The 25,621-nt window shown below is 51.4% G+C and overlaps 2 protein-coding genes across 2 annotated transcripts in view; both read left to right on the top strand.

Annotated features, from left to right (window-relative positions):
• KRT5 (keratin 5) overlaps nt 1-2,951 on the top strand; it is a 28,330-nt gene extending 25,379 nt beyond the window's left edge. Inside the window, exon 8 of the mRNA XM_046673622.1 lies at nt 2,855-2,951. Within this exon, the coding sequence (XP_046529578.1) occupies nt 2,855-2,936 (82 nt within the window). The 3' untranslated portion in view covers nt 2,937-2,951. The remainder of the gene's footprint in view (nt 1-2,854) is intronic.
• An 11,526-nt stretch (nt 2,952-14,477) lies between these two features.
• LOC124245851 (keratin, type II cytoskeletal 75) lies at nt 14,478-24,695 on the top strand. Its single transcript, XM_046673635.1, has 9 exons — nt 14,478-15,059; nt 15,615-15,829; nt 16,775-16,835; nt 17,191-17,286; nt 18,126-18,290; nt 20,149-20,274; nt 20,409-20,629; nt 22,003-22,037; nt 24,022-24,695. Exons 1-9 carry the CDS (start codon nt 14,568-14,570, stop codon nt 24,258-24,260), a joined length of 1,650 nt encoding a protein of 549 aa, XP_046529591.1. The 5' UTR covers nt 14,478-14,567; the 3' UTR covers nt 24,261-24,695.
• Nucleotides 24,696-25,621: the final 926 nt, after the last annotated feature.

Here is a 25,621-nt window from a genome sequence, read left to right on the forward strand (position 1 = left end):
ATGCCAGGTGGGCTCCATGTTGAGCACAGGCAGGAGGTGATGGACATGCTCTAGAGATACTGAGCCCTTAAACGGCCCTCATTCCTGCCTAGGAAGAATTCTCAACTGTTGATAACTCTGAAGCAGATATGGGGAAAAGAGAGAATGCAATGGGTTAACAATTACCTCTGAAGGATCTACAGTGAGATACAAAGGCCAGTCACAACCCGCCCTGAGGCTCTGGGTAGAAAAAAAAGAAAGAAAGAAAAACAAAGAGAAGAAAGAAAAATAAAATTCTTCGCTGTCCATATGAGACAAAAGAACATTTGAGATACACAAACATGTATAATCCATTTAAAAAAAAGAATTTATTCTAAAAACAGAGCATGATGATTTATCAAGAATGTTTTGGAAGAGATACGTGCAATAAATAGGAGCTTAGATTAGAATCAAACCATCAGATAGTATTTAACACCTCTTTTACTGAGATCCTATGCAAAATAAAAGCTTTGTACAACATATCTGATAAAAACTATTTTAAATTACATTTGTGACTCTGCTTGTCAAGAGAGGGAGAAGAAGTGATAAAAAATCACCAGTAGGCAGGATAACTCATAGAGCAGGAATAACACAAAAGCCTGTGGGGGAATTTCATGAGTCTGTAAGTTGAGAAGGAAAAAGATTCAGGGGAGGGCGCCTCCTGATCTGAGCCTCTGTAACATTCCTTACGCAGCCCAGCACCATGGAGCACATCCTGGTCTGCTTGGAAACCTAATAACATAGACACTTCTTACTTTCTTGCTATGTCCTGCAAATAACCACCTTGTCTTCCTCCAGGGGCAATTCTTGGAGCAGCAGAACAAGGTCCTAGACACCGGTGGACCCTGCTCCAAGAGCCTCAGGCTGCCTCCTTCGAATCTTTCGAGGCTGAGTCCTTATACAGACCAACGTGAGCAGTCACCAGCAATGGGTGAGGCATCTCTGTGCCCCCTCCCTGATGGTTATACTCAGCTGCACCAGCCTCCTGCAGCCTTTGAATGGAGTCTGAAGTACAAAGACACTGGACAATTTCATAGGAGGTCCATCAATGCTGTTTTCAAGTAAACAGCTAAAGAATTTACAGTTAAGCTATTGAGTAAAAAGAAAAAACCAAAGGCAGAAGGACTTTAAGGACATTGCACTACCAGGCTTTGCCTTCAGCCTCTTCTTGACTGTGAATCCCGTAGCTATCATGAAGAACATCACTAGTTTATTGAAAACGCAGGTGCTCAATGATCCTACAGAAATATTCAGTTGTACAGAAGAAAATAATGCTGTGCCCTTACTTTTCCTAGATGAGATGTAACACCATTTGGTACAAGTTTATTAAATGACTGGGAATTGAAAGCCATTGTTCATGTGTGAAAGCCTATACACACTGCCTCTCTCCTGGTCTACAGGATGAGGAGCTGCAAACCAAGGTGGCCAGACGAAGGGACAACCTACACAACATCAAGCAGGAGACTGCTGAGCTCAACCATGTGATCCAGAGACTGAGATCTGACGCCAACCGCACCCAAAAGCAGGTTTGATGGAGCAGGTGGGGGAGGGATAGTGAAGAGAAACATCATTTCATTGCCTGACCAGCAGCCAGTCATCAACCATCATTTGGACACATTCCTGGGCACTGGAAACAACCAGGGAGGAAAGGACATGTTGCCCTTGGTGGGCCCCACTGGGTGTCTCTGGGAGGGTGGGTCCAATCCCAAGGGCGTGATCAAAGGTGTGGACAGAAGCATCTCACTGTTCACAGGGGCGAGCATGGGCTGGAGGTGTGGAAAAAGGATTGGTCTAAGAGGAATAGCTGGATTGGGAAATGCAAAGGAACACATGGAAGGAAAGGCAGGCCGTAGAGTTGAGGAAAGATGTCGTAAATCTGCTCGTGATCCACGAAAAAGAGAGAGGAGTGAAAGCAGAGCACAGTGCTTCCCAATGGTGTAAGGGGCTCTGTGGTGGGAGAGGGCAAGTTCTCAACAGTCTCGGGAGAAAACGCACTATCTCAATGGACCATATGTTTAATATTGTACAAATTTAGCTGTGGTCACACAAGACACGATGGACTATAGTCCAGGTTTGACCTTGAAGACAACACTCAAAACAAACCACTGATCCGTTTCTTCCAATGTCCCCTGGTCCTGTGTGCACTGTAGGGTACCATATCAGTCACCACTCACATCGGCATGCAGGTGGGTAACACAAAAGGCATAGAGCTGTGATAACCAGCTCCCAGACTGGAAAAGGTTCCCAGGTAGTCAATCAGCTAGACAGAAAGATTCATCACTCCCTCTCCCTCAATTCTACACTCTAGGACTCTTCCTCACTAGGAGGAAGGATCACGGTTGGTCTCCGCTGGAGGTCCAGATTGCAAGTTCCTTCTGCCTGTTCCCTCTCTAGTGTGCCAACCTGCAGGCCGCCACTGCTGGTGCTGACCAGTGTGGAGAGATGGCCCTCCAGGATGCCAAGAATAAGCTGGCTGGTCTGGAGGATGCCCTGCAAAAGGCCAAGCAAGACATGGCCCAGCTGCTGAAGGAGTACCAGGAGCTGATGAATGGTCCAGCTGGCCCTAGGTGTGGAGATTGCCACCTACAGGAAGCTGCTAGAAGGCGAGGAGTGCAGGTGGGTAATTCACACAACCTCCTTAAACATCTGGGTCCATCTCCAGAATGTCCAGGCAGTGAGCAAGTTTAAGGCACTGTAGTGGTGGCCATCATTGCTACTTTCAGAGAACTATTTAAAGGCAGTTTCCCCAAGGACTATGCTTAACACCGAGGCTTCCCACACTGGTCCAGCGGTGGCTCTCTGAGGTCTCATGCCCTCTGTCTTTCCTTCCTCCTAGGCTGAGTGGGGAAGGCGTGGGACAAGTCAACATCTGTAAGTACTTTTCCTTGCCTCCCTCCCTTGCCCTTGTATTCTTCTGACTGGACTCAGGCTGCCAGAATGAGCTCACCGAGTCTTGTGTGTCCTTGTCCCTCTCCCGTCCACAGCCGCGGTGCAGTCCACCATCTCCGGCGGCTATGGCGGCTCCAGCAGCGTTGGCGGTGGCTTAGGCCTGGGTGGAGGCAGCGGCTACTCCTATGGCAGTGGCATTGGAGGTGGCTTCAGTTCTGGCAGTGGCAGAGGCATTGGAGGTGGCTTCAGTTCCACTGGGGTCAGCAGTTCCACCATTGAATACACCACCTCCTCAACCTCCAGCAGGAAGAGCTACCAGCACTGAAGTCCTGCCATCAGTTCTTGGTCCCCTCTTCGTCTCAGGACCCTCTCCAGCTGCACTGTCCTCTCCTCCAGTTTCTTCTCCTGCTTCTGCCTTCTCTTGGCCTCTGAGCTAGAACTGAAGCTGCCTAGTCCTCATTTCCTCTGTCTACTCCTGCTGCTCCTGAGCTTCCATTACTCACCATCAGAAGGTCAATGATCAGTGTTACGCAGACAAGTAGACATTCTTTCGATGTTCCCATCTTATTATCAATTATGTCAGTCTCATGATTCTGGGAAGAAAAGACCCATGCCCCTGTTGAACACTGAAACTCCATCTGGATCATGCTACAGAATGGGGGTCTTCCCTTTGCTTTCTGGCTGTCCTGTCCATTATAGCCTCACTCAAGAGCTTCCCATAGGACAAGTAGGTTGTGATCTTCCCGTGCAGCGTCCCGAAGTGGTATTGACACAACCCTCTCACCTGCAGAGTTATATCCCTGCATTGCCTTTCTCTGCTCTCTTTGCTTTCTTTTCTTGTGTTGAAGAAAGCAGATTTCGGATATAAGGATTCTGTGTTAGATGACAGTCCTGTCACGTATTGGTTCTGAAATTTCTCATCCCACACACTGATCCTCATCTTTGGAGAACCATCTCTCAGCCCCACTGACAACTTACCCTGCTTCATACCCAACTCTGCCAGTCCATGTTATGTGATGCTGAGTTATCCTGCGGGTGGATGACAACCATTCAGCCCTCTGCCACTCAGGACTCTTTCTCAAAATGGTCTTTAAAAAGCATTAGGAAATGGAGGCTGGATCAGTATAGTCTGATAACTGAAAGGTTTTGTTTTTCCACCTCCATCCTTTGGTAGCTTGGTCCCCACGCCAATCTCTGAGACTCCCTCAGAGACATCCCCACGGCCCCCTCCCACCACCGGGGAAACTGCACTGATCCAGCAGAACAGAGGCGAGTCGGTAGGGAGGCAAAATGCTTGATTCCTCTCTATGATAATAAGGACTATTGCCACAGAGTTGTTGCTTTGACACAACATCTGAGATGTGTCGGTCAAACCATTTGGTACAGACAAGGAAAATCCCCAGATCTTGGTGGATGGAGTTAAAGCAATGTAGTCCTAAATGAGTTGGAATGGATTTCCTTTGCACCCAAAGATACCTGGGTTCCACTGAGGGACATCTCTTAACAAATGCCGGTTAAAATTCATACAACTGTACACCTAAAAACAGTGAATTTGGCTGTCTGTAAATTACATCTTCATAACCTTGAAATAAAATGAAGCTGTCAAAAAGTCAATAAAATGAATTCAGAAAACTTCCAAACAGTGCCGGTTAGAGAGTTTATTTTGAAGTGCTGTTGGCAAAAAGATGTGATGTTGACAGATGACCCTCAGATGAGCAGAGGGATGGCTCTGGCTGGGAACCTTCTCCTTTTGTGATAGGATATCCAAACACCAGTTTCAGTGGAAACTTTCATGCAAATTTCGACAAGGATAAATAGATGTCAGAGGTTTATTCGAATCTTCCCAGATACCAGTGTCAAGGTTATAATTTTGACTTTGGGACAGAAATGGACTCTCTACCTTTTAGGTCATGTTTATACAAGCTTATTGTAGAATTTGGCTAATCAGGCATTCCATACCAGGTCTTACCAGCATGCAAAAGAAAAAGAAGCAAGGAAAAATTCCACAAGATCAACAATAACCAACTCAGTTATAATAATACTTTGCTAATTTTAAGCCACAGCGGAGACCCTCTGCCCTGGGTCACAAATCAAGTTGCTGTCTAGCCTTATTCCATGGTTGTCTGCAGGTAGGCCATGGTCGTCCTCTGAGCAGGCCACTAGGCAGCAGCTTTGGAGCTGGGGGAAGCTTTTGAGGATTAGTGACCTCCCTATCTTCTGTTATGCAGCTTTAGAATTTGAGATCAAGGGCATGGTGGAAGCAGAGCTTAGGCCCTGCCATGCTGTACAAAGTCCCAAAAGCTGATGGGGAAACTCCCGATGAGCCAGGCTCAGACTCTGGTTCCTCTCCCCACAGGACAAGCTCCACGACCGCAGGCTACCCACAGGCCTCCCTCTGCACCCTTGAGTGGAGGCCAGACGAGTACCCAGTTCTGTAGAGGCCAACTACACGCCAGCAGCCTTGATACTCAGGGCAGGCATTTCTGTCCCCATCACCAATGAACAGGGCCACCCAGACAAACTATAGGACACTCAGTTAACTTTGAATTTCACCTAAATGACAAAAAAAAAAAAAAATTAGTATAAGTATGTCCCAAATATTGCAGGGAACATACTTATACTAAAAAATTATTTGTTGTTTATCTGAAATTCAAACTGAACTGCACATCTTGTGTTTTTATTTACTAAATCTGGTAGCCCTGCTTACAAAGCAGATCTGCCCTCGTATTGAACTACAGACAAGGGCCGTGGTGGGTGGGCTGCTGTTCCGGATCTCTATTGTAAAGGAGCAGACAATAGGCAAGGACAAACTTAAGACCTTCTCCTCCAGAGCACCCCCTCTCTGCGACCTCAGGCCTCAGCTCCAGGTGGCAGCGACCCACCTGCCCCGACACAAATCAGCTCGAATGGCCTCGGGCTCCCCTGTGCTTTCCCACAGCTTTGTGGTCATCGTTGGTACTTCCTAGCATCCACGGCTTCCAAGTGTGTCTATAATTTCTCAGGATTGATCCTGGGGGAGGGCGACAGCAGGACCAGCTGATTGGCCAACTTAACAGGAACTTGAGCCATGGATTGTTTTTAAAGGAAATTGTGTTTACTTTTTATGTATGCGATTTTTTTAAGAGATGTTAACATGGAAAAAAGGGTGAAAGCAAATAAACCAAAATATTAATAGTGATGGATTCTGAGGAGTGGGAATTTGGGTAATTGTTATGTTCTTTTTTGTAATTTTCTGCTACATAAAGATAAACATCCTCACTTCCCTTCATTGAAATATCACTTTTATTACATGCCTAATTCAGACATTTTCTTTTGTGTTCCATTGACCTCATTGTGTGATCACACCATTGCAGTTACTAAAGCTGTCTATTCTGTGTTGGTTTCTGATACAGCGATTCTTCCTCATTGTTCGTTTGCTGTCGATGTTTTCTGGTTCTTCTTGTGCATTTTGTCTTCTTCTTCTTCTTCTTGCTGCTATTGAGGATCCTTAGGTATCTGAGAGTTTTTTTTGTTGTGAATCAGAACCCTTTCTTTTCTGTCACATTTTCTAATTACTGAAAGGCAGTGCATGGGAATTATTGATTTCTGTACCCAACCACCTCACTAAACTTTATGCTAGTTATAAAGATTGAGGCAAGGAAGAGGCAAAGCCAGGATCCAAGGACTCATCCGCCTCCTTTCGGGATCTGTGCTCTTTCCCAGGGCTCAGGACCTGTGGTCTTGCCCGTCAATTCCCTGTCTGGCCATGGGGAGAGGTGTAAGTGTGAAGGAGGAGGGACTGGCCTGTCCTGCCCCCACCACTCCAGCCCTTCTCTGCTTTAACTGCCCTCTGGTGGAGATAGCACAGCCCTGGGGTTCAAGAGCAAAAACAGGAGTGGGCTCCTCGCCTAAATGGGGCATCTGCTGGACAATGACATCAGCTAGTGACATAGCCACCTAACAAGGGCAAACGCCAAGCAGTGTTGTCCTTGAGCTTGAGAATCTCAGCCCACAGTGGGAGGAAGAGGAGTGACTGCTTTTGCCCAAGCTGGCACAGCGTACGTGCTCTCCTCCCCCAGCTCTGGACCTGATCCAAGCTCCACCGTGTCTTTCCTCTTCCGGAAAGACTTTACTAGTCTCTGAACCTTGTTTTCCCTTCTCTGACTTTTCGTTTATCCTTCAGTGATGAGGGAGTGATAAGTGGAACGTGACTGTCTTTAGCCTGTATTACCTTCGCCTCAAAAAATGCCTACCAAGCCTCATTATTTGCTCATATATGCCCTCTGTAACTCAGCAACCCAGCAAAGTCACTCAGCAACACAGTTTAAGACCTGTGGCATAGCCGGGTTCTGCAGAAAATTTAAAAGAAGTTAGGTGCATTACTAAGTGCATGTTGGATTCAACTGAATTATGTGCTCACCCTTGAAAAAAATTCCTCTTACCTGGCAGAGCCAGAACTGCAGCCAGACACACATACACACTCACCACACAAATTAAGAGGCAAGGGCAACGCATGCAAAGTGAGAAGGTACCTGAGCAATGGCAGGTCCAGCTTCAGAGAGGCTAAGAGAGCGTCAGTTCCTTCAAGGGGACATTTTTAAAGAAGTAGAGAAACCGCATTTTAGAACTAAATCCATGGAATGCTGTGATGCCCAAACAACCTCACCAGGATGGAGAGCACAGGTGCTTAACTCACAGACATTACATGCTCCGGAGAAACAAACAAGCAAAAAGAACGCCATGTATTGCAGAATGACACCCTCTAAGCCATTCCAGAAAGAATCTATAGACATCTCACGACTCCCCTGGAAAGAGAATTTCCCTGTTTTCCATTAGACCGTAGACGCCCCTGGATACTGAAGTGAATTCTCCCTGCTGGGTTCAAGTGTATTCTTGTCCTACAGCAACAAGGGAACAGACTGGTCTCCTACCATCGTGCCCTTCCACACACCTCCTGTTTCCCAACGCCCTCATCCTTTTCATTAGTCTCTGGGCTCACTCCAGGTTGGCCAACTCTTGCTTAATAAACCAGTGCTTGGGGTGAATGAAAAGCACTTTGAAGCATTCCTTTAAAGGGAATGAGTGTCTCTCACTGGCCAGATGGGAGCATATCCAGAATATCCACCGGAGGGAATCAGGCAGAGGGCGCTGGGGTATCTGCCTGTGGGAGCATATGCCATCTTAGCCCTATTCCAGAAGGGGAGTGTCCTGGCTGCTCGATGTAACCTGTTTTGTAGACAACATGCTGGTCTGTTCAGTGGAAACAATTTCATCCCACCAGATTCCAGAAACATCTCTGGTTTTGCACCCTAGAAGCCCTCCTGCCAAGCTGCATAGTAATCAATTGCGCTTTGAGTGCACACAGAGAGCTGGCTAACTGAAAGAGTGCTCTGCTGAGCAGCGTCCTCAAAGAGACAAATTGTTTGCAATAATGAGTCACAGCCCCTAATTTTTCATCCCTCTGTGTCTGGGCTTTTGAATGTTTACCGCTCTTAAAGCAGAGCACACAGAGGTACCCATTCTCCAGTTACCTTGAGTCAATCACTTCCAGATTAATGGCTCTCAGTTTCCCAACTTCATTGTCATTGTCACCATCCTCATCATCAGTGTGTGCTCACTCGGTGCCCACAGGTCAGCTGGGCATCAGACAGCTCAGCGTGACGCCCAGCATGAGGCACGGACTCCCAGGCCAAGGCTGGATGCCTCCTGAGGATGGTGGAAAACACAGCCCCATAGCCAGAAGCTCCTGCCAGTGGAAGCATCCAGGTAAATGATGCACCACTGGGATGTCTCAGACAGGGACGCAGCTTCACAGACAAGGTGGGTGTGCGTTCAGCAGATAAACACAGGCGCATCTTGAGTATCTGTGGATGGATTCACCCTGTGATTTATCTGTGAGAAATGTTCAACCCCTTCAGCTCCCCAGCCTCTCCTCCCATGCTCAGGAGGCTGGTCCTCCTGTTTGGGCCTGAAATGTGGCCCTTGGAGCCGACAGGAAGAGCAAGGATCACCTGAAGCCCTCCAGGTCCATCCTGGGATCAATCATGCCACTCACTGTCCAAATTTCAGATTTTTAAATTCTGTTATATGCCATTTTATATGACTTTTCTTGTTTCCTATGTGTCAGTTTTGTGTTCCTCACGACCCAGCAGGCCACTGGGGGTGGGAATCACACAAAACAATGACTTTATATCTGGTGTACCAGGACTGCTGTGACATGGGCACAAGCTCTGTGCCAGGGGACGGGAAACCACGGGCCTAGCTCCAGCTTCACTCTCAACTTCTGGTGGGACTCTGGGCCTCAGTCTCCCCATCCGTAAAATAGGAAAACTCTGTAACGTGCACTTGGTGAACTCTTCTGGAGCAGAGGCGAATAGCAAGGGCTTGGGGTCCAGACCCCAGGGTCACAGCCTGGCCTCCGAGGAGGAGCGCTCCTGCCAGGAGTCTCAGAGCTCCCTGTGCCCATCCTGTGCCTACTCATATCCATACGGTGACACCCTGTCATAATGGTCCATTCCCCTGAAGCAGTGTTGGTGACGGGGCCTCCATCACTGTCATATCCCAGTGCCTAGCACATCGTAGGTCCCAACAAATATCTGTTGAAAGAATAAGTAAAGGAACAAACAAATGCACCTTGTTTGAAGGCGCAGGTCAGCAGTGCCTCTCAGATGTAACTGGGGGTGGGAGAAAGACTAGAAAGAGAGACTCAGGGAAGCACCTCAATCCTGGGAACAAATGAGGCCATTAACATCGTCAGAGGAAAGACTTCCGATGATGTCCAAGTTCACGAGATCCAGAGGCGGTGCCATGCCCAGCATGGGAGTGAGGCTACCACTTCTGGCTGTTACTTCCCAGCTGGTGACACACACCCAACCCTTGACAGCAACCCCAAGCCCGGTACCAAGCCAACGCGATGGTGTAAACAGCCTCCCAGTATCGCCCAGCCCACCCAGCCTGAGCCCAGAGGCTATGGCTACATGCCATGTGTGCCTCGCTGGGGTTTCTGGGCACTGGGCTCCTCTGTGTACAGAGGGCCTCTGGGTCCCCGCCTGCCAGGAAGCGCCACAGGGGCTCCCCATTTCCTCCCCCCTCCTCTCCCAGCAGTGCCCCTGTTTGGCAGTTCCTCTTCAGCACCAACCAGAGAGACTCAGGGAAGCACCTCAATCCTGGGAACAAATGAGGCCATTAACATCGTCAGAGGTGACTGGCCAAGACACACTCAGAATCCTTTCTTGTCTAAATCCCTTCAGATGCTCTTTGTGGGGGAGCACGGCAAAGGTCCTTGAGATGCTGGCATCAACCGCCCCCGCCCTCCAAGAGAGCACCCACTGTGCTTCCCAGGCCACAGGAGGCTTTTCTTGCCGGGCTCTATGATATGAGGGATGCTCGAGGCAAACGCGGGTGTCAGAAGGAATTAGGAGCCCCAGCTCGGCCACCACATGGCTGTACGGCCTTTGAGTTCTTGTCCTGGGGTCATCCTCTCTAGGGTTCCTTCAGCCTCTAAAGACAAACTCTGCTCCTTTACTTCACTTCTCTACCCTGACACACCCCGTCGGCACCACATTCTTCTGTGCATAGTCTGTCGTTTTGCGAATCTTTTTAAGACGTGCGTGTCCCCAAGTCGGTACTTTGCACATGCACATCTGTTGGGTGTGTCTGCAGGACCTGATCAGGGCGGGAGGGGGTTCTCCATCTGGCTTCTCTCAAGCACAGTTTGAACGAAAAGAGCAACCTATTTTGTTGCTAAAATTGACTGAAGGGGACTTGCGGGCTGCCCATCCAGATGCACGAGGCTCTGCACCTGCCCGGCGGATCTGGGCCCAAGAGAAACACCTGGCGATGTCGGCAGTGAAGGGAGCAGCTCAGGTGAGATCTGGCCGTGTGCAAGGAGATGGCCCAAGTCCTGAATCTTCGTGGCTTCTTGAGATCAACTGACACGTTTGGTGCCTTTTGGAGAGCAGTTGTTGGCACTGAATGCAGGAAGAAAGGGGGCCGTAAGGTGGAGGCGGGCTGGGTGGTGCCTACTAGATATGCCAAATATGGAGGAAGTCGCCTGCCCCGGCATGAACAGTCAAGGTTGAAAAGCGTTCCTGGCTGGGATGTCTCAGGTTCCACCACGACAGAATTATCCTGTCTACACTCAGCCCCTAGGAGTCATAAGCTGGGACACCCCGGTTGTGACTGCAACTCCAATGGCCTCAGCTCCCCTTGCACTTTCAGTATAAGCTCCTGGAGGGGGCGGTTGTCTGCTTTGTTCACTGCTGTGTCCCCTGTGCCTGGAGCAGTGAGCCCCTGGCACACAGTCGGGCTAGTAAGTAGTTAGTAACTAAAGGTGGGACTCCTGAGCTAGTAGGAGAGCTCTGTCCAGGAGGGATCTAACGTGTTGAGGGATTGGAGGTGGGTGGCTGGGGCCTGGGTCCTCTGACACTGTGCGCCAGGCCAGCCTGCTCCAGGGGATTGCCTAACCCACTCTGCCCCCATCCAGCCTGTCCCATCCAGCCTTCCCGCCTCTCACCTCGGCCTGGTTGGAATCCAAAGCTACTGGTGCGCCCCCTACTCCCTCAGCCGTGGGAGGCCTACCTCCACGCCTTCCCCTCCTCCTCCACCGACCTCCACAGCCCTGGCTGCCACTCCAGCCCAGTGTCCTTGAAATCCACCACAGCCAAGGGCCTCCGTGTCCCTCCGAGGATGGGAGAGACCTCTCTGAGCAGGACAGGCAGGGGACAGGGAAACAGAGAGGTTTGGCACTGCCAGCCTGGGGCACCAGAGCACATTCCATAGCTCTTGAATCCACCACTCCCAAAACCTCAAGAAAATTCCTCCAGACAGACCCAATAACCCTGAGTGGGAGACACTCAGCAGATTTGAAAACAGAAAGGAATACGTAGCTCTTATTGAAATTAGACAACCTGTGTTGGCTGAACTTCTGCAACAGTTCCAAGTAGGGTGCCAGGAGACAAGGCTGGGGCCAGGAGAAGCACCCCTGACCCTCAGAGGTAAAGCGACACCCAGAGCACCAGAAAACCAAGCAGGTGGACAAATACACTGACGTGCAAGCCACACACAGGTGTTCACAGGGAACAGGTGTAAGGGGGTTGATACCTGGACACAGTTTATCTCGGAGGGCTTCTTGGGGGAGAGTTCTAGACAGAATTACAAAGGAAGTTAAAATAAAAATAGAAGACCTTCCTTGGCAGAAAGGAAAGAAGAAGGTCTTAGCAGTCTCGAAGCGTTGAGGTTTTAAAGGGGGTGGTGACACAGGCTGTCAGGGAGGCCAGAGAATCCTAGGCATTCATATAGACATCATCCACCAGGGTGAAGGTCACAGAAGAGGGAGTGAAGGAGAAGGAGAGGTGAAAGATTTCTCTATTTCCATCTATCTTACCAAAGTCAGTGAGTGCGACAGTGCAGCTTCAGAAACAAGAGTCCAGGTAGAAAAATTAGAGAGAGGAGGGAGGGAAGGAAGGAAGCGGGCAGCCCCAGACAAGAGGTGAGGGCTGAGAGGAAACAGAATGAGACGGCAATGCCTGGGACCACGGCTCCCGGGAGAGGGTGTGGGAAACGCCTGGCCCCAGCTTGAAGGAGACTGGAGCCAGCTTCCTCACCGAGCCTGATGGGAGAAAGCCGCGATGGGCCCCACTCCCAAGGGCGTGCCCGCGAAGGCGGTCCCCAGGCCTTGACCCTCCACCAGCCTTTGTTCCATGGAAAACTTCGAAGGGTTTAGTCGGCACGGCTCAGGAAACAAGTGTCCCTTCTTCGGGGAGAAGGATTATCATGCAATGAGTGTAAAACACAAAGACAATTATTCTTCCCACCCCAGCCGCATGCACCACCCTAGCCAGGACACTGGCAACCAGGCAAGAGAGCTCCAGCACTCCTCTTGGCCTGTGTCAACAAAAGCCATGATTCATAGGCTCCCTGTGGAAACTGAGACTCTCAAACAGTCTCTGGATGGAGGAGGGGCCCACCTCCTGGCCTCAGCCCCAAGGAGGAGATAGCTCTGAGAACAGAGAACCACCGGTCCAAGCGCCATTCCAGGCAGGTGAGCATCCGCCAACCCATTGGTTCCCCATGTGCCTGTGAGGAGAGACCGCAGAAGCCAGCTCTGCCTCTCACTAGCCAGCGATGTTGATCTACTTAGTGTCCCTTTCAGGGCCTCAGTTTCCTCATCCACAAGATGGAGACGAATACATTTCAGCTCCTCTCTCACTCTTCTATCCTTCAAAACTGCAAGAAGCAAAACGTCGCCAGGCGGAAGAAGATCTAACAGTTTCTCTGTCCGGCTGCCCCCACGGGAGAGGTGGGGAGATGAGATGCAGAACCAAGTGGACGAGGAGCTTGTAGATCCATACCAGCTTTAGACTGATGGGGGATGTAGGGCACGGCCCACAAGACGAGGGGAAAAAAGGACTCCTCTACTCAGTGCAACCACTGGAGCTCTTTCCACGAAGGACTCCAGGGTTGGGGTCCCTGGCCCCTAGCAGGTGGGGTGGCTGGTCTGGGACTTCTGGGGTATGGCAGCCTCCCACAGAGTGGGGAGGTAGCACTTTATCATATACCACCCTTCCCTAAATTACATAACAGGTTTCAGTGCTGCCTTCCCAAGACGATCATGAGCCCACCAGTAAAGGAAGAACGTGTATTGCGCTTCTTTCAAATCCCCACAGGACTTGCCACGGGATGGACACACTGCTGGCGCCTCATTCATACTCGCTTGATGGCATCAGAAGGAGAGAAGATGAAACAAACACTCAGTGCTCACATGTCCCCTGGGCATCACGAAAGTCATTCTCCCACATGAATACTCGTCACCAACCCCACTTCACAGACACCCAAACTGAGACTCAGAGAATTTTCATGACTGGCCCCGGGTCTCACATGGCAGGGCTGGGATCGAGACCCCTGTCCTCCCACCCTCATGGCTTCTCCCCACAGACAGAGGGCCTGTCTTGAGAGTCACGTGAGATTGGAGGAGACAGGACATACATGCGCACACACCCACATGCATGCACATGCTCCTGCTCCAGAAAATCAGTGTCACCACAGAGATGGAAATGTAAGAGTCAGAGAAAGGGGCAACCAAAACTGGATGGATTCCTAAGGAAGATGAGCTAAAGCAGGATTTTCAAGATCTGGAGCGACAGCGTGGGGGGCAGGGGACTGGGCAGTCACTGCCGAGAACACGCTCCAGAATAGGAAGCTCATCCAAGGAGCAGGAAGGGGCAGGAAACAGGGAATCGCAGTCTCTTGTGTTGACACAAGATGTTTGGACAGGAGAGAGTCGGTCCCAGGCCTAAGAAAGCGGCGTAGAAATGAGGCAGTGTTTTTCGAGTCCATTATAAGACGCAAGATTAGGACATGACTGAAAGCAATTAACGTGCTTCTCATTCGTCTGGTGATCAAGTTGCAACTAGAAATGTGTTTCCACATGGGGGAGGGGGGGAGGGGGTGCTGGGGAACCAACCAGCAGCTTTCATCATTTACAGAGGGGAGGTGAGTGTGAGCTCAGGTTTGGCGAATGCCTAGGGGATGCCATCAGAGGCCTCCATTAGCAGTGCCCGCCCCTCCTTGAGGGCCATAAAAGCAGAGGGGCCTGGGGCTCCCCAGATGCCCTGTCCTCTCTATCTGCCTTCTCACGCACCCACCTCAGGAGCTCTTCTCGCCAGCCTTTCTCAGCCACCATGTCCAGGCAGTCCACCATCACCTTCCAGACCAGCGGCCGCAGGGGCTTCAGCACTGCCTCAGCCACCACCCTAGCCACCGGACGCTCCCGTTTCAGCTCCGTCTCCACGACCCGCTCCACAGGAGGCAGTGGAGGGCTGGGAAGGATCAGTGGCGCTGGCACCAGCTTTGGAAGCCGCAGCCTCTACAACCTGGGGGGGACCAAGCGGGTCTCCATGAGTGGGTGTGGCAGCAACTTCCGAAGTGGCTTTGGTGGCAGGGCAAGCGGCGGGTTTGGGGTCAGCGGTGGATTTGGCTACGGGGGTGGGGTCGGAGGGGGCTATGGGGGCTCTGGCTTCCCCTCCTCTGGAGGCATCCAAGAGGTCACCGTCAACCAGAGTCTCCTGACCCCTCTCAACCTGCAAATCGACCCCACCATCCAGCGGGTACGGAAAGAAGAGCGGGAGCAGATCAAGACCCTCAACAACAAGTTCGCCTCCTTCATCGACAAGGTGAGCCGGGAGCTGCCTCTCCTCCATTGGGTTAGGGCGGCATGAACTCTTGGAGAGGCCCTGGCCCAGAGGGCAAGCAGTAGTAACGCAGTGGCCTCCCTGTGGGGAAGCTCATCTGCTCGATAAGTACCTCCCAGGGGCTGAAGTGTTTTCCAGCTTGTCCCACAAGACATTGTGGAAATTTCCCCTCATCCTCCTCGGGAGCCATGCAGCCCGGGTCAGTCAACACCAAGGGAAGAGTTAAGTTCTTCTCCACAGGAGTTTCCTCTGAGCAACCTGACCTACCCCAGAGCAGGCATTGTCGAGACACTCAACCCAACAGCAGAGGCTCCCCACAGAGGCCTCCAAGCCCCACCACACTAGCTCTATGGAAACCCCCAAGAGTTCCAAGGTAGCTTCAAGGGCTTTCCCATTCTGAGCTGGAGTTGTCAATACGATAGTGGACAGATGGGTGTCAGGTGAAAAGTATATTTTTCTTCTCTCCCTTATTCACTGGAGCATCTGGCTCTGCCTCCCTAGTTTCTCAAGATTTCATTCTCTTCTTCCCCCTTCCAGGTGCGCTTCCTGGAGCAGCAGAACAAGGTCCTGGAGACAAAGTGGAGCCTCCTACAGGAGCAGGGCTCCAAGACGGTGAGGCAGAACCTGGAGCCCTTATTCGACACCTACATCAATGACCTCCGCCGGCAGCTGGACAGCATCACCTCCGAGAGGGGGAGGCTCGACGCCGAGCTGAGGAACATGCAGGACGTCGTGGAGGATTTCAAAGTCAGGTGAGTGGGAAACGGGCAGACACATAGTCTGGTGACACACAGTCCTCCCAGGGCTCCTTTTAACGAGGACCAGAGAGATGCAAAGGACCCAATGCAATGTCATCGGGAGGTTTGGAGCCTGCCATCGTTATCCCGTAAGAGGAAGACAGCGTGGTGTGGGTGACAAAAGGACCCTCATCTCATGCCTCACCATTAACAAGAAGCCTATTCTTTGTCTGCCTCCATGACTGCAAAGGGATATCTGTATCATCTAACAAAAGCTTGCTACTCTGGGAAGTATAATATGATTTCACGTTCAGCACGTTATTTAAGTCTCTGGATGTGGGCTGTATTGCTGAGATGGCTTGCATTTCCAGGATGTGCACTAGAGTACAAACAAGACAGTCTGATCCTCCTCGGGGAGGCGAGCTTTGTGCATCATCTGGGCTGCAGAGCTGAGACATCCAGTGGAAACCCCTTAACTGGCTGACTCTTGGTTTCTTCGTTTGGGTTCCACCTAGCTACAAAAAACACACTGCTCAATGGCCGCCCTGAGGTTCAGAGAAAATATATCAAAATCTACTGGGAATAGTGTCCTGATGGATAGTTTACCCCACTGTTCAAGCAGGCACTTGGGGCAGCAAAATTTTTTTAAGATTGGAATTGTGCATCTCTAAGATAGAGTTGCATAAGTACATATTTCTATTCTTGTAAGTTCCACGCTCACCTTCTAGTCTTACAAAAGAAAGAAGAAAAAAACTTCTGGCAGAAGAAATGATTCCTCTTTTATAGAGGGGGAGATAGAGGTTAAGTGAATCACTCAAAGTCACACGCAGGTCAGGGAAGAGCTGAGAAGGATCTGAGGTCTCTTAAGTCTTCCTGCAGTCCAGTCCATCCTCCTCAGCCTGGGAAGAGTTCAATCGAACCCTTGCTCAACCACACGCCCCCTCTCCTCTGTGCTTACAGGTACGAGGATGAAATTAACAAGCGCACGGCTGCTGAGAATGAGTTTGTGGCCCTGAAGAAGGTGGGTGGAAATGTCTCTCAAAGGAGAAGATCCAAAGCTGAATCTTGGAGTGTGGGGTGACCTGACCCTGAGGCCACCCAAGAAATGTGGCATCAACCTTGAGAGTATCTAGAGAGCTTAAACCTGTCAAAATGCTCCCTCGGTGTTTACGGTCCCACTGACCCTGTTGGCGTTTCTGTAAGACGGGGAACTCAAGCCCCCAGTCCCCAGCAGTCATCCACTCCCGACTGCAGTCCCCAGACACAGAGTTGGCTGAAATCCAACCTAGAAGGGCCAGGGAGGAGCTGCCCAGCTTCTTTTGGACTCACTGCTTGGGGTCAGGGTCTCAGAGGAGCATCCTGTGCTGTCGTTCCAGGACGTGGACGCCGCCTACATGAACAAGGTGGAGCTGGAGGCCAAGGTCAACTGTCTGACCGACGAGATCAACTGCTTCCAGACTCTCTTTGAGACAGTAAGAGCCTGCGAATGCTCGTGTCCCTCCTAGGTCTGGAGCCTGGGAAGGAAAGGGTGCTGCAAAGAGTGCCATCCACGCAGGGCCCCTACCTGACATCGCGTCCCAGATACTCCCAGCTGGGGGTTGGAGAGTCCTAGGAGAACCACTTGAAATCTTGCCACAGTAAACCCTACCCCAGCTCTGAGGCTTCTCCTCCCCCACCGTGGCCTAGCAAGGAGGGAGAGCTGATTCCCAAATTCCAGGTCACTGGGTAACAGTCCCAAGGAATCGAGAGTCACCTCTCCCTTCCCTCTCCTGGAAAAGATCAAAAAGGCACGCTCCCCCTCGGCTCATTGGTCAGGGCGCGTCGTGCCCTCTGAAGATGCCTCGTTCTGGGCACTGCCACACTGAAGGCAGAGAGCCGGGTCTGTGGAAAGGGAGAGAGAGGTAGGGAGTGGTGACGTCATGCTGTGTGGGAGGGCAACAGGGTCCTAAAAACCACACGATCCTGAAGAAATATTTTGTGCTGGCATAGGAATCGACATATGTCGTATTCAAGTCGATGTAATTTGGATCAGAGCACTTTTTCCCATCCTTCCCACTCAGGGAAAGCACAGAGATGGGAGTCTTGGGAAGGACACTGGGGGACACACTCCCGTCACACTGATCTATGACCCAGGAACTTCTCAGGGATTGGCATGAGACCCCCTAAATGGTTGGGAGTGCCCAGGGAAAAGCTAGAAGAATCCTTGCCAGGGATGCCAAAGGGATTCCTGACCTAGATGGCTAGTCAACCGTGTGATTTCAAGATCCCTTCTCTTTATGCCTCGGTGACGCTGAGTTTACTGGCTCTGCAGGAGTTGTCCCAGATGCAGACACGCATCTCAGACACATCTGTGGTCCTCTCCATGGACAACAACCGCAGCCTGGACCTGGACAGCATCATCGCCGAGGTCAAGGCCCAGTACGAGGACATCGCAAACCGCAGCCGGGCAGAGGCGGAGTCCTGGTATCAGACCAAGGTGGGTGTGGGCACCCCCGTGATAGGTTCCAAGGCTAGTGCTCTCTGAAGCCCCAAATCACCATTTAACCATTCGCTACATGCCTCAGGAAACATGCAAGCATTTCCATTTCTTGCATCTTGGCCGAAGCATCTTTGATGCTATGAAAACTTAGCTTGAAATGCATGGGGAAATCCAACCGTACATACTAATACATGGCCACATGATCTGGGGTGCTCAGGACAGCCACAGTGCCTGTGGCATTTATGATCTGGTTGGGAGCTGGGTGAGACTCCAAAACAACCAAGAAACAGCCACACAGCTGTTTCTAAAGGGCTTATTTATTCAATGCGTGTTTACTGAGCTCCCGCTGGACACCAAGCAGGGTTCAGAGTCGTAAATAAACAAACTGCGAACAGAGACTCCAAGGTCTGGGAGGCCATGAAGTAAATAGACAATCATGGGAGGGAAAAAGACAGCATTACTAAAAACCTTCCAAGAAGAGGTGGGGTTTTGGTCCATTTTGGAAGCAGCAGGGGACAAAAGATTGCCAAGGAGGGGGGAGGTGTTAAGGCTGAGCAGGCAGCCCTTCGGGGCTCGAAGGCAGAAGTGAGCACTTTGCCAAGCAAGAGAGTTTGTATCAGGAAGAGTGAGGTGCGGATGACCATAGAGAGCTGCTGTCCACAGGCGCAGATGGCCAGGAGCCCTGGCTCTGGAGGGTGCGGGCAACTGGAGAGTCCAGCCCCTGGGATCACCTCCCTGCCACATCCAGACCCTTCTCAGGGCAGCTGCTCCCCTGCAAGCTGGCTTCCAACCCTTGTCCTGCTCTGTGCACTGCCTTAGTCCCCACCACTGCAGTGTGGGTGTCAGGGGCCAGGGTGACCAGTGCAGAGCAGCCCCTTGACCCCCAGGTGGAGTGCTTGAAGTTTATAGGGAATGATTCCTTTTGCTGGCAAGGCTGTTGCTCCCTTTAACCATGTGCATCTAGAAATACAGAACCTGAGCTAGTCCACACTTTCAAAACCGGGCACATCTTCACTCCGGCGGGCGCTCTGCTTCCACTGGGAGAGGTGTAGGTGTACTCCGTCTGCGGGAGGAGACAGGCTGCATTTATTTCTCCTAAATGAGTGTATCTTGGATATGCGCCATTAGACAAAGAGCTCCCTGAGATAGAGGATTCTGTTATGAAGTCTTCAGAGCTGTGTCCCTCGGCTCCATCCAACGCCGTGTCCTTGCATCTCCTCCCTGTTGCCCCGGCCCTGGGGTCTGGAGGGCTACCGAAATTCATGGTCACAATTGGTCTGGAGGTATGCCCTGTGATCAGGAACTCCTCAGGGACAGTGATCAAGTCACCTCTCCCTCCTAGAGCTCTCCATGTCCTTCCTGCCCCACACAGGCCGTTTCCTCTGCCTGGAATATTCTCTCCCCGAGCCGGTCACTTAGATCATTCCTTCCATCTTCAGAGCACAGCTGGAGCACCTCCATCTCTGGAAGGACACCCATGACCCCACCCCCCCAATTCCATATTTGAGTCAGATTCCTTTATTACACTCTCGTAGGACCCTTTTCGTTTCCTAAGAGGTGCTATCTTGGTTTGGAACTATAAATTTGATAATATGCTAATTCGATTAATGTCTATCTCCCTCCAATAAACTGCAACAAGGAGTCTGATTATGCTTTTCATGATTTTCCCAGAGTCTAGTACATGCCTGGCAAGTAGATGTGCTCAAGAAATGTCACCCGAATAAATGAGCAAGTGTAGGCGTGAATGATTGTGCGTGGATATGCCTGCTGTGGCACCAAGGGCCAGGCTGTGTGCACAGGGAGTGCCCAGGTCAGGCGTTTGATGCGGGGACTGGGTCTGCTCTGGTTCTCTCAGTACGAAGAGCTGCAGGTCACGGCAGGCAGACACGGCGATGATCTCCGAAACACCAAACAAGAGATCTCCGAGATGAACCGAATGATCCAGAGGCTGAGAGCTGAGGTCGACAGCGTCAAGAAGCAGGTAAAGTCATGCCAGGGTCATGAGCTGCTCACACACTCATTACTCTGGGTCATTCTGCCATGCTTACAGGCCTCAAGGAGCACCACACCTCCAAGGGCGCCCATAAGGCTCCTGGCTTCCTCCTCTCCCTGCAGTGTTCCAGCCTGCAGACGGCCATCGCCGATGGAGAGCAGCGTGGAGAACTGGCCCTCAAGGATGCACGGGCCAAGCTGGTGGAGCTGGAGGAGGCCCTGCAGAAGGCCAAGCAGGACATGGCCCGGTTGCTGCGGGAGTACCAGGAGCTGATGAACGTCAAGCTGGCCCTGGACGTGGAGATCGCCACCTACAGGAAGCTGCTGGAGGGCGAAGAGTGCAGGTGAGGGCAGAGGCGCTGACTCCATCCTGGCTCCCTGGGCTCAGATTGCTGCAGCCCCCTCATCATCTGGAAAAGGGAGCAAGATGCAGGTGGAACTGGGCTATGACAAAGTACACAGAGCAATTTCTTTCCAGGCTAGTAAATCATTATCAGATTCCCATATTCGAGGTATAACTACTTTTAGCACCCCATGGAAATCCAGGACCTGATCAGGTCTAAGTAATCAAGTTCTATCAAAGGAGATGTTTGGTTACATAGCAGGACTGGAATGTGGTATGAAAGGCTCTGGACTGAGAATAAACTGCCCTAGGATGGGGGCTTACAGGTCTGCCACTAACCAGCGCCGTCACCTTAGGAAAGTCAGTATCCTCTCTCCGGCCCTCAATTTCTTCAACAATGGAATAAAGAAGCCAGGTCACATGATCCCCAACCTCAATGGGAGCTTTGAGCTCTGCCAATTACCCGCTGTATGACTGAGGGCAAATTACTTAGCCTCTCCACTCCTCAGTGTCCTCATCTGTAAAATGGGTATAAGCACAGTTTCTATCTCACATGTTTTTAAGAGGGTTGAAATAATGGAATATACGTGAAGCTCTTAAACTAACGCATGTTACCCAAGTGTCCATCAAATGTTAGCTATCCTTCAGTTTAGGGGCCAAAGACATGGGTTTTGGAGTCAAATGAATCTGGCTTCAAATCCAGCTTTGTGATCACGGGCAAGTTAATTAACCCCTCTGAGATTCAATTTTCCCATCTGTAAAACTGGGACAATAATACCTACCTAGTGGGGTTGTTGAGAGAATTAAGTGGCACAAATGTAGGGAACAGGTCCTCAATAAATGTTAGCTCTTATTAAGGTTCTAGGTATGTGTTTATGAACGAATGCCAGTTCTGTCCTCAAGATGCTAAAACAAAATTACTCTAGTTGCTTCCACAAGAATAGACCGATTATTGCTATTGTTACATTTATGACTCAGAGTCTCTCCACACCTGTAATAACTCAGCGCTGCCCAGTGCATGACAACAGTCCATTGTTGACAGAACCCTTCTTGTTCTAGAACAAGCCTTGGCTTTCCAACTGAGACCGGCGTACGATTCCTTTAATTTTCCTAAGCTGTCTACCTACTTTAAATCAAAACTTCCAAGATTACAGGTTTTACTCCTATGAACCTCAAACTCCATATTATTTCAGTCATTAGATTATTATTTTTAATACTACTAGTATTTAAATATTTCAACCTCCATTACTCCTGCAATAAAAATAATAACGGGTTTTTAAGTGAATTTAAAACAGTTACAAAAATGTCATTTCAAAGGCCCGCAAGCTGCTGGACGCAATAGTAACCTTCTTTCTCCCCCGTCCTCCCAATCAGGTTGAGCGGAGAGGGCGTTTCTCCAGTCAACATCTGTGAGTATGACAGCCCCCTGTGCCATTTGGAGTGTATGTGGTTGGCGGGCTGGGAAGGTGGTGGGCAAGCCAGAGGGTGGAGGGCACACATGGGGCCTTGGAGGGGATCCCACTGGTAAGGTTCATTTTGAGAAGCTTTGAGGTTTTGGATTCTTTAAAAAGAGAGCCATATGGGAAAGAGTATTTAATGTCACCATTCTGACCTCTTTGCAAGAGAGAGCACCACAGAGGGGCCGTGGGAGGTTTGCTGTAACCCTTCTGCATGGGTTTAGAAGACCCGTGAGCCACACCTCCCGCCACCCAGGATGCCACACCTTTCTTGCTGGGGCTGCAAGTCCAGCTCAGAGATGAGCGTTCAGTGTCGACAGGATTTATGAAAACTCCCGGTCGGCCTTCAACCTTTGGAGGGAGGCTTCTCAGTGGACGCAAGAGCATGGCCGACAGGCCAGCCCCTTCCCAGGACAGTGTGGGGAGAAGCCCCACTGCTTGCTAACTCTCAGAGCATCACTGCAGAAAGTCACCAAGGGTTTGCAAGGCAGCGAGGGCACCATGAGACACAGCAGTGGGGGCAGCTGCTGGAAACGGGTGAGGAGTCAGCAAGCTGGCCCAGCCCCGAGCCAGTAAGAGCAGAAGTCGTCACTCAGAGCTCAGCGCTGGCATCATGAGGCCGACAGAAAGGACTTTGCAACTTACGCTCTACAAGGAAGCTTGGTTTTCTCAGCACAGGCTTCATAATAGCAATGGCTACATTAACTGAGGGTTCCAGAAGGCGAAGGCCTCTGAACCACCCCGGTGTGGTGTCCTCCTTCACTGATATCCCTGTCTAGTGGCTCCAGAGATCCTCACAGCTAATTTTGAGAATAGATAGTATAAATTCTACAGTTTCCTTTCTCTTAAAGCACCTAGAAGTCAGTACTCGCTCCCTAGGCTGCTGCAGCAAAGGACCACACCCTGGGCGCCTGAACACAGCAGCAACGTCTTGTCTCCCAGTTCTGGCGGCTAGACGTCCAAAATCGAGGTGTCGGCAGGGCCATGCTCCCTCTGGGACCTGCAGGGGACAGTCCTTCCCTGCCTCTTCACAGCATTGGTGGCAGCTGTCCGTCCTCGGGGCCCTCGCATTGCATCACTGCAATCTGCCCTGTGATCACGTGGCCCTGTCCCCGCGTGTGTCTTCACGTGACAGTGTCCATCTTCCTCTAGGGCGCCAGTCACACCGGCTCAGGGCCCACCCTAATGGCTTTACCTTAACTTAATTACATCGGCAAGATCTTGTTTCTAAATAAGGTCCCATTCACAGGTATTGGGGGTCAGGTCTTCAACGTACTTTTTCGAGGACACAGTTCATCCCATAAAAGAGTCGCTTTCTCATTTTTATTTTCCTTCTGAAAAGCCCATCTAGGGTACTAGATGTTTAAGATGATGGGTGGTGATAAAAATTAGGAAAAGAGCAGATGGAAGGGGAGAAAAGGCATCATCTATCACTTGGTCTATTAAGAATATTCCAGCCTCCCTCTGGGATTCAGAGTGCGGAGGCTGGGGGACACCAAGGGAAGCACGTATGTGCCCTGCTATGAGCTTTCAGAAGGAAGGGAGACACCAGAGCCAGGCCCACAGAGGGAGATGGGGACAGAGCAGCAGGGGAAAGGGTGACAGGATGAAAAGGGAAGGCAGGTGGACCAGAAGAGCTTCCTGAAGGAGAGAGTCCCCAGGAAGTTCTGGAAGGAAAAGAGAGGCACCCAGTAGCAGAGGGGAGGCAAGAAGCCATTCCAGACTGGGAGAATGACGGCACTACAGCACAGGGAAAACCAGGCTGGGACAGAGGACAGTGACCTCACCAAGTGGGTGGGAAAATTGAGAAGAGGCAAACAGCTGCCCGACAAGACCATCCTGGCCCCACGCCACGGCCATCAGGGCCCAGGCCCTGACACCACGGGCATCTTCTGTCCTGCCCTAAATTCTGACCACGTCTCCTCTCTTCCGGCAGCCGTGGTCACCTCCACCGTTTCCAGTGGCTATGGCGGCAGCAGTGGCATTGGAGGTGGAAGCCTGGGTCTCAGCGGGGGCAGCGGCTACTCCTTCACCACCAGTGGCGGGCACGGCCTGGGGGCGGGCCTGGGGGGCTCCGGCTTCAGTGCCAGCAGCAGCCGGGGCCCCGGGGGCAGTGGTTCCAGCGTCAAGTTCGTCTCCACTACCTCCTCCAGCCGGAAGAGCTACAAGCACTGAGTGCAGCTGCCTGCTCCCTCACCCCTGCCCTGAAGCCAGCTCTGCCCGCTGACCTGGCCTGTCTGCATCACCCTGGACACCTGGGTCCTTCCCCGTCTTCTGCCTCCACAAGGCCCACCTGTGCTGCTGGGAAGCCTGGGGTCCTGGCTAAACCCCATCCCCACCTAAACCAGCCTCTGCCCTCCTGACCGTTCCTGACATCCTCTCTGTGCCAAGCCTGCTGTCTTTCAAGATTCACATTCAGCTTGTCTTGTGGGGACTCTCCCCTTGGCTTCTCCTCCTCACTCCAGATGCACAGGTGGGGAGCCTGTGTCTCCCATCTCACTGCCAGGTCGGCAGCCCGCCTGTCTCACGGTGCTTATAAGCTGTCTGCTGGGAGTGAGGGCTCCCCTCTTCCCTCCCTGGAATGTGTCAATTAAACGCATGTGTAATGTGTTTGGTGTCCGGCCCTCTGTTTGGAGGGGTGATGTTGCACAGAGAAATTCTTCTCCTCCTGGTCTCCTCCCAGCACAGGGCCCCACACAAGGAGAGCTCAGAGCACGTCAGACCTACCCCCTCCCTCAGAGCTAAGAAGGCGGGACTGGGAGATGAGAGGGACCCGAGGGCAGACTGCCAGCCGTCCTCCCTCCTGGAGTTTCTGCCCACTTCCTCCTACCTCTCTGTAGGATGCCTTCTTTGAGGAGCCCAAGGCCCTAGGCAGAATCTCTGCCCAGCCTCCCCACTCCATATGTCATGCAGGTTGACGCCGTCCCCTCCCAACGCCAGACTGTGTTCCGAGGACACTGACGCAGGGTGGGCAGCCCAGCCCTCCTCCAGAAAAGGGGCCGATTGTTCCCTGGCAGCTTCAAACTTGCAGACCTAAGCAGAGAAATAACAGGCCAGGAGAGGAGTTAAAAGTCAGCCCTGGGGGCAACGCTTGCGCCAAGCAGAGGAGCCATTTAGGCCCATAATTGCAGGCAACAGTGAGACACCCAGGGAGCTCCCATGTTCCTGAGTCCACAGTCTCCAGAACCCCTCCCGTAAGGCCTGAGCCCCAGGCGGTGCCCCGGAGGGCCTGGAGGGAGTGAGTTCAGTGCTCAGGACCAGGCTCGCAACTGGTGGGAACCAGGGATCTGAAACACAATTGTCCAGGGTGAAGGAGTGGGAAGTTAAGTGGCAGGGAAGGCACGGGCCATGAACCAGGACGAGAGAAGATGAGGGTAAAGCCAGGAGCTAAAATTTGGAAGGGTTGGGAGAGAGAGGATGGCAGGAAAGAGAGAAATGACACTGGGGACAATTATTAAACATTTCTTGTCCCTAGGGACGAGAAGAGTAGCAGGAACAGGAATTTGGAGTGAAATCTGAGCCTGCCACCCTTGGAC

This window comes from Equus quagga, chromosome 1, assembly GCF_021613505.1.
Source record: "Equus quagga isolate Etosha38 chromosome 1, UCLA_HA_Equagga_1.0, whole genome shotgun sequence".
Lineage (NCBI taxonomy): Eukaryota > Metazoa > Chordata > Mammalia > Perissodactyla > Equidae > Equus > Equus quagga.

What these genes read in the sequence shown, in the direction of transcription:
- LOC124245851 (XM_046673635.1), top strand. Translation starts at nt 14,568, where the DNA reads ATGTCCAGGCAGTCCACCATCACCTTCCAGACCAGCGGCCGCAGGGGC. An exon ending in TCGACAGCGTCAAGAAGCAG is followed by an intron (nt 20,275 to 20,408) that starts GTAAAGTCATGC and finishes CTCTCCCTGCAG; the next exon opens with TGTTCCAGCCTGCAGACGGC. An exon ending in CTGGAGGGCGAAGAGTGCAG is followed by an intron (nt 20,630 to 22,002) that starts GTGAGGGCAGAG and finishes CCTCCCAATCAG; the next exon opens with GTTGAGCGGAGAGGGCGTTT.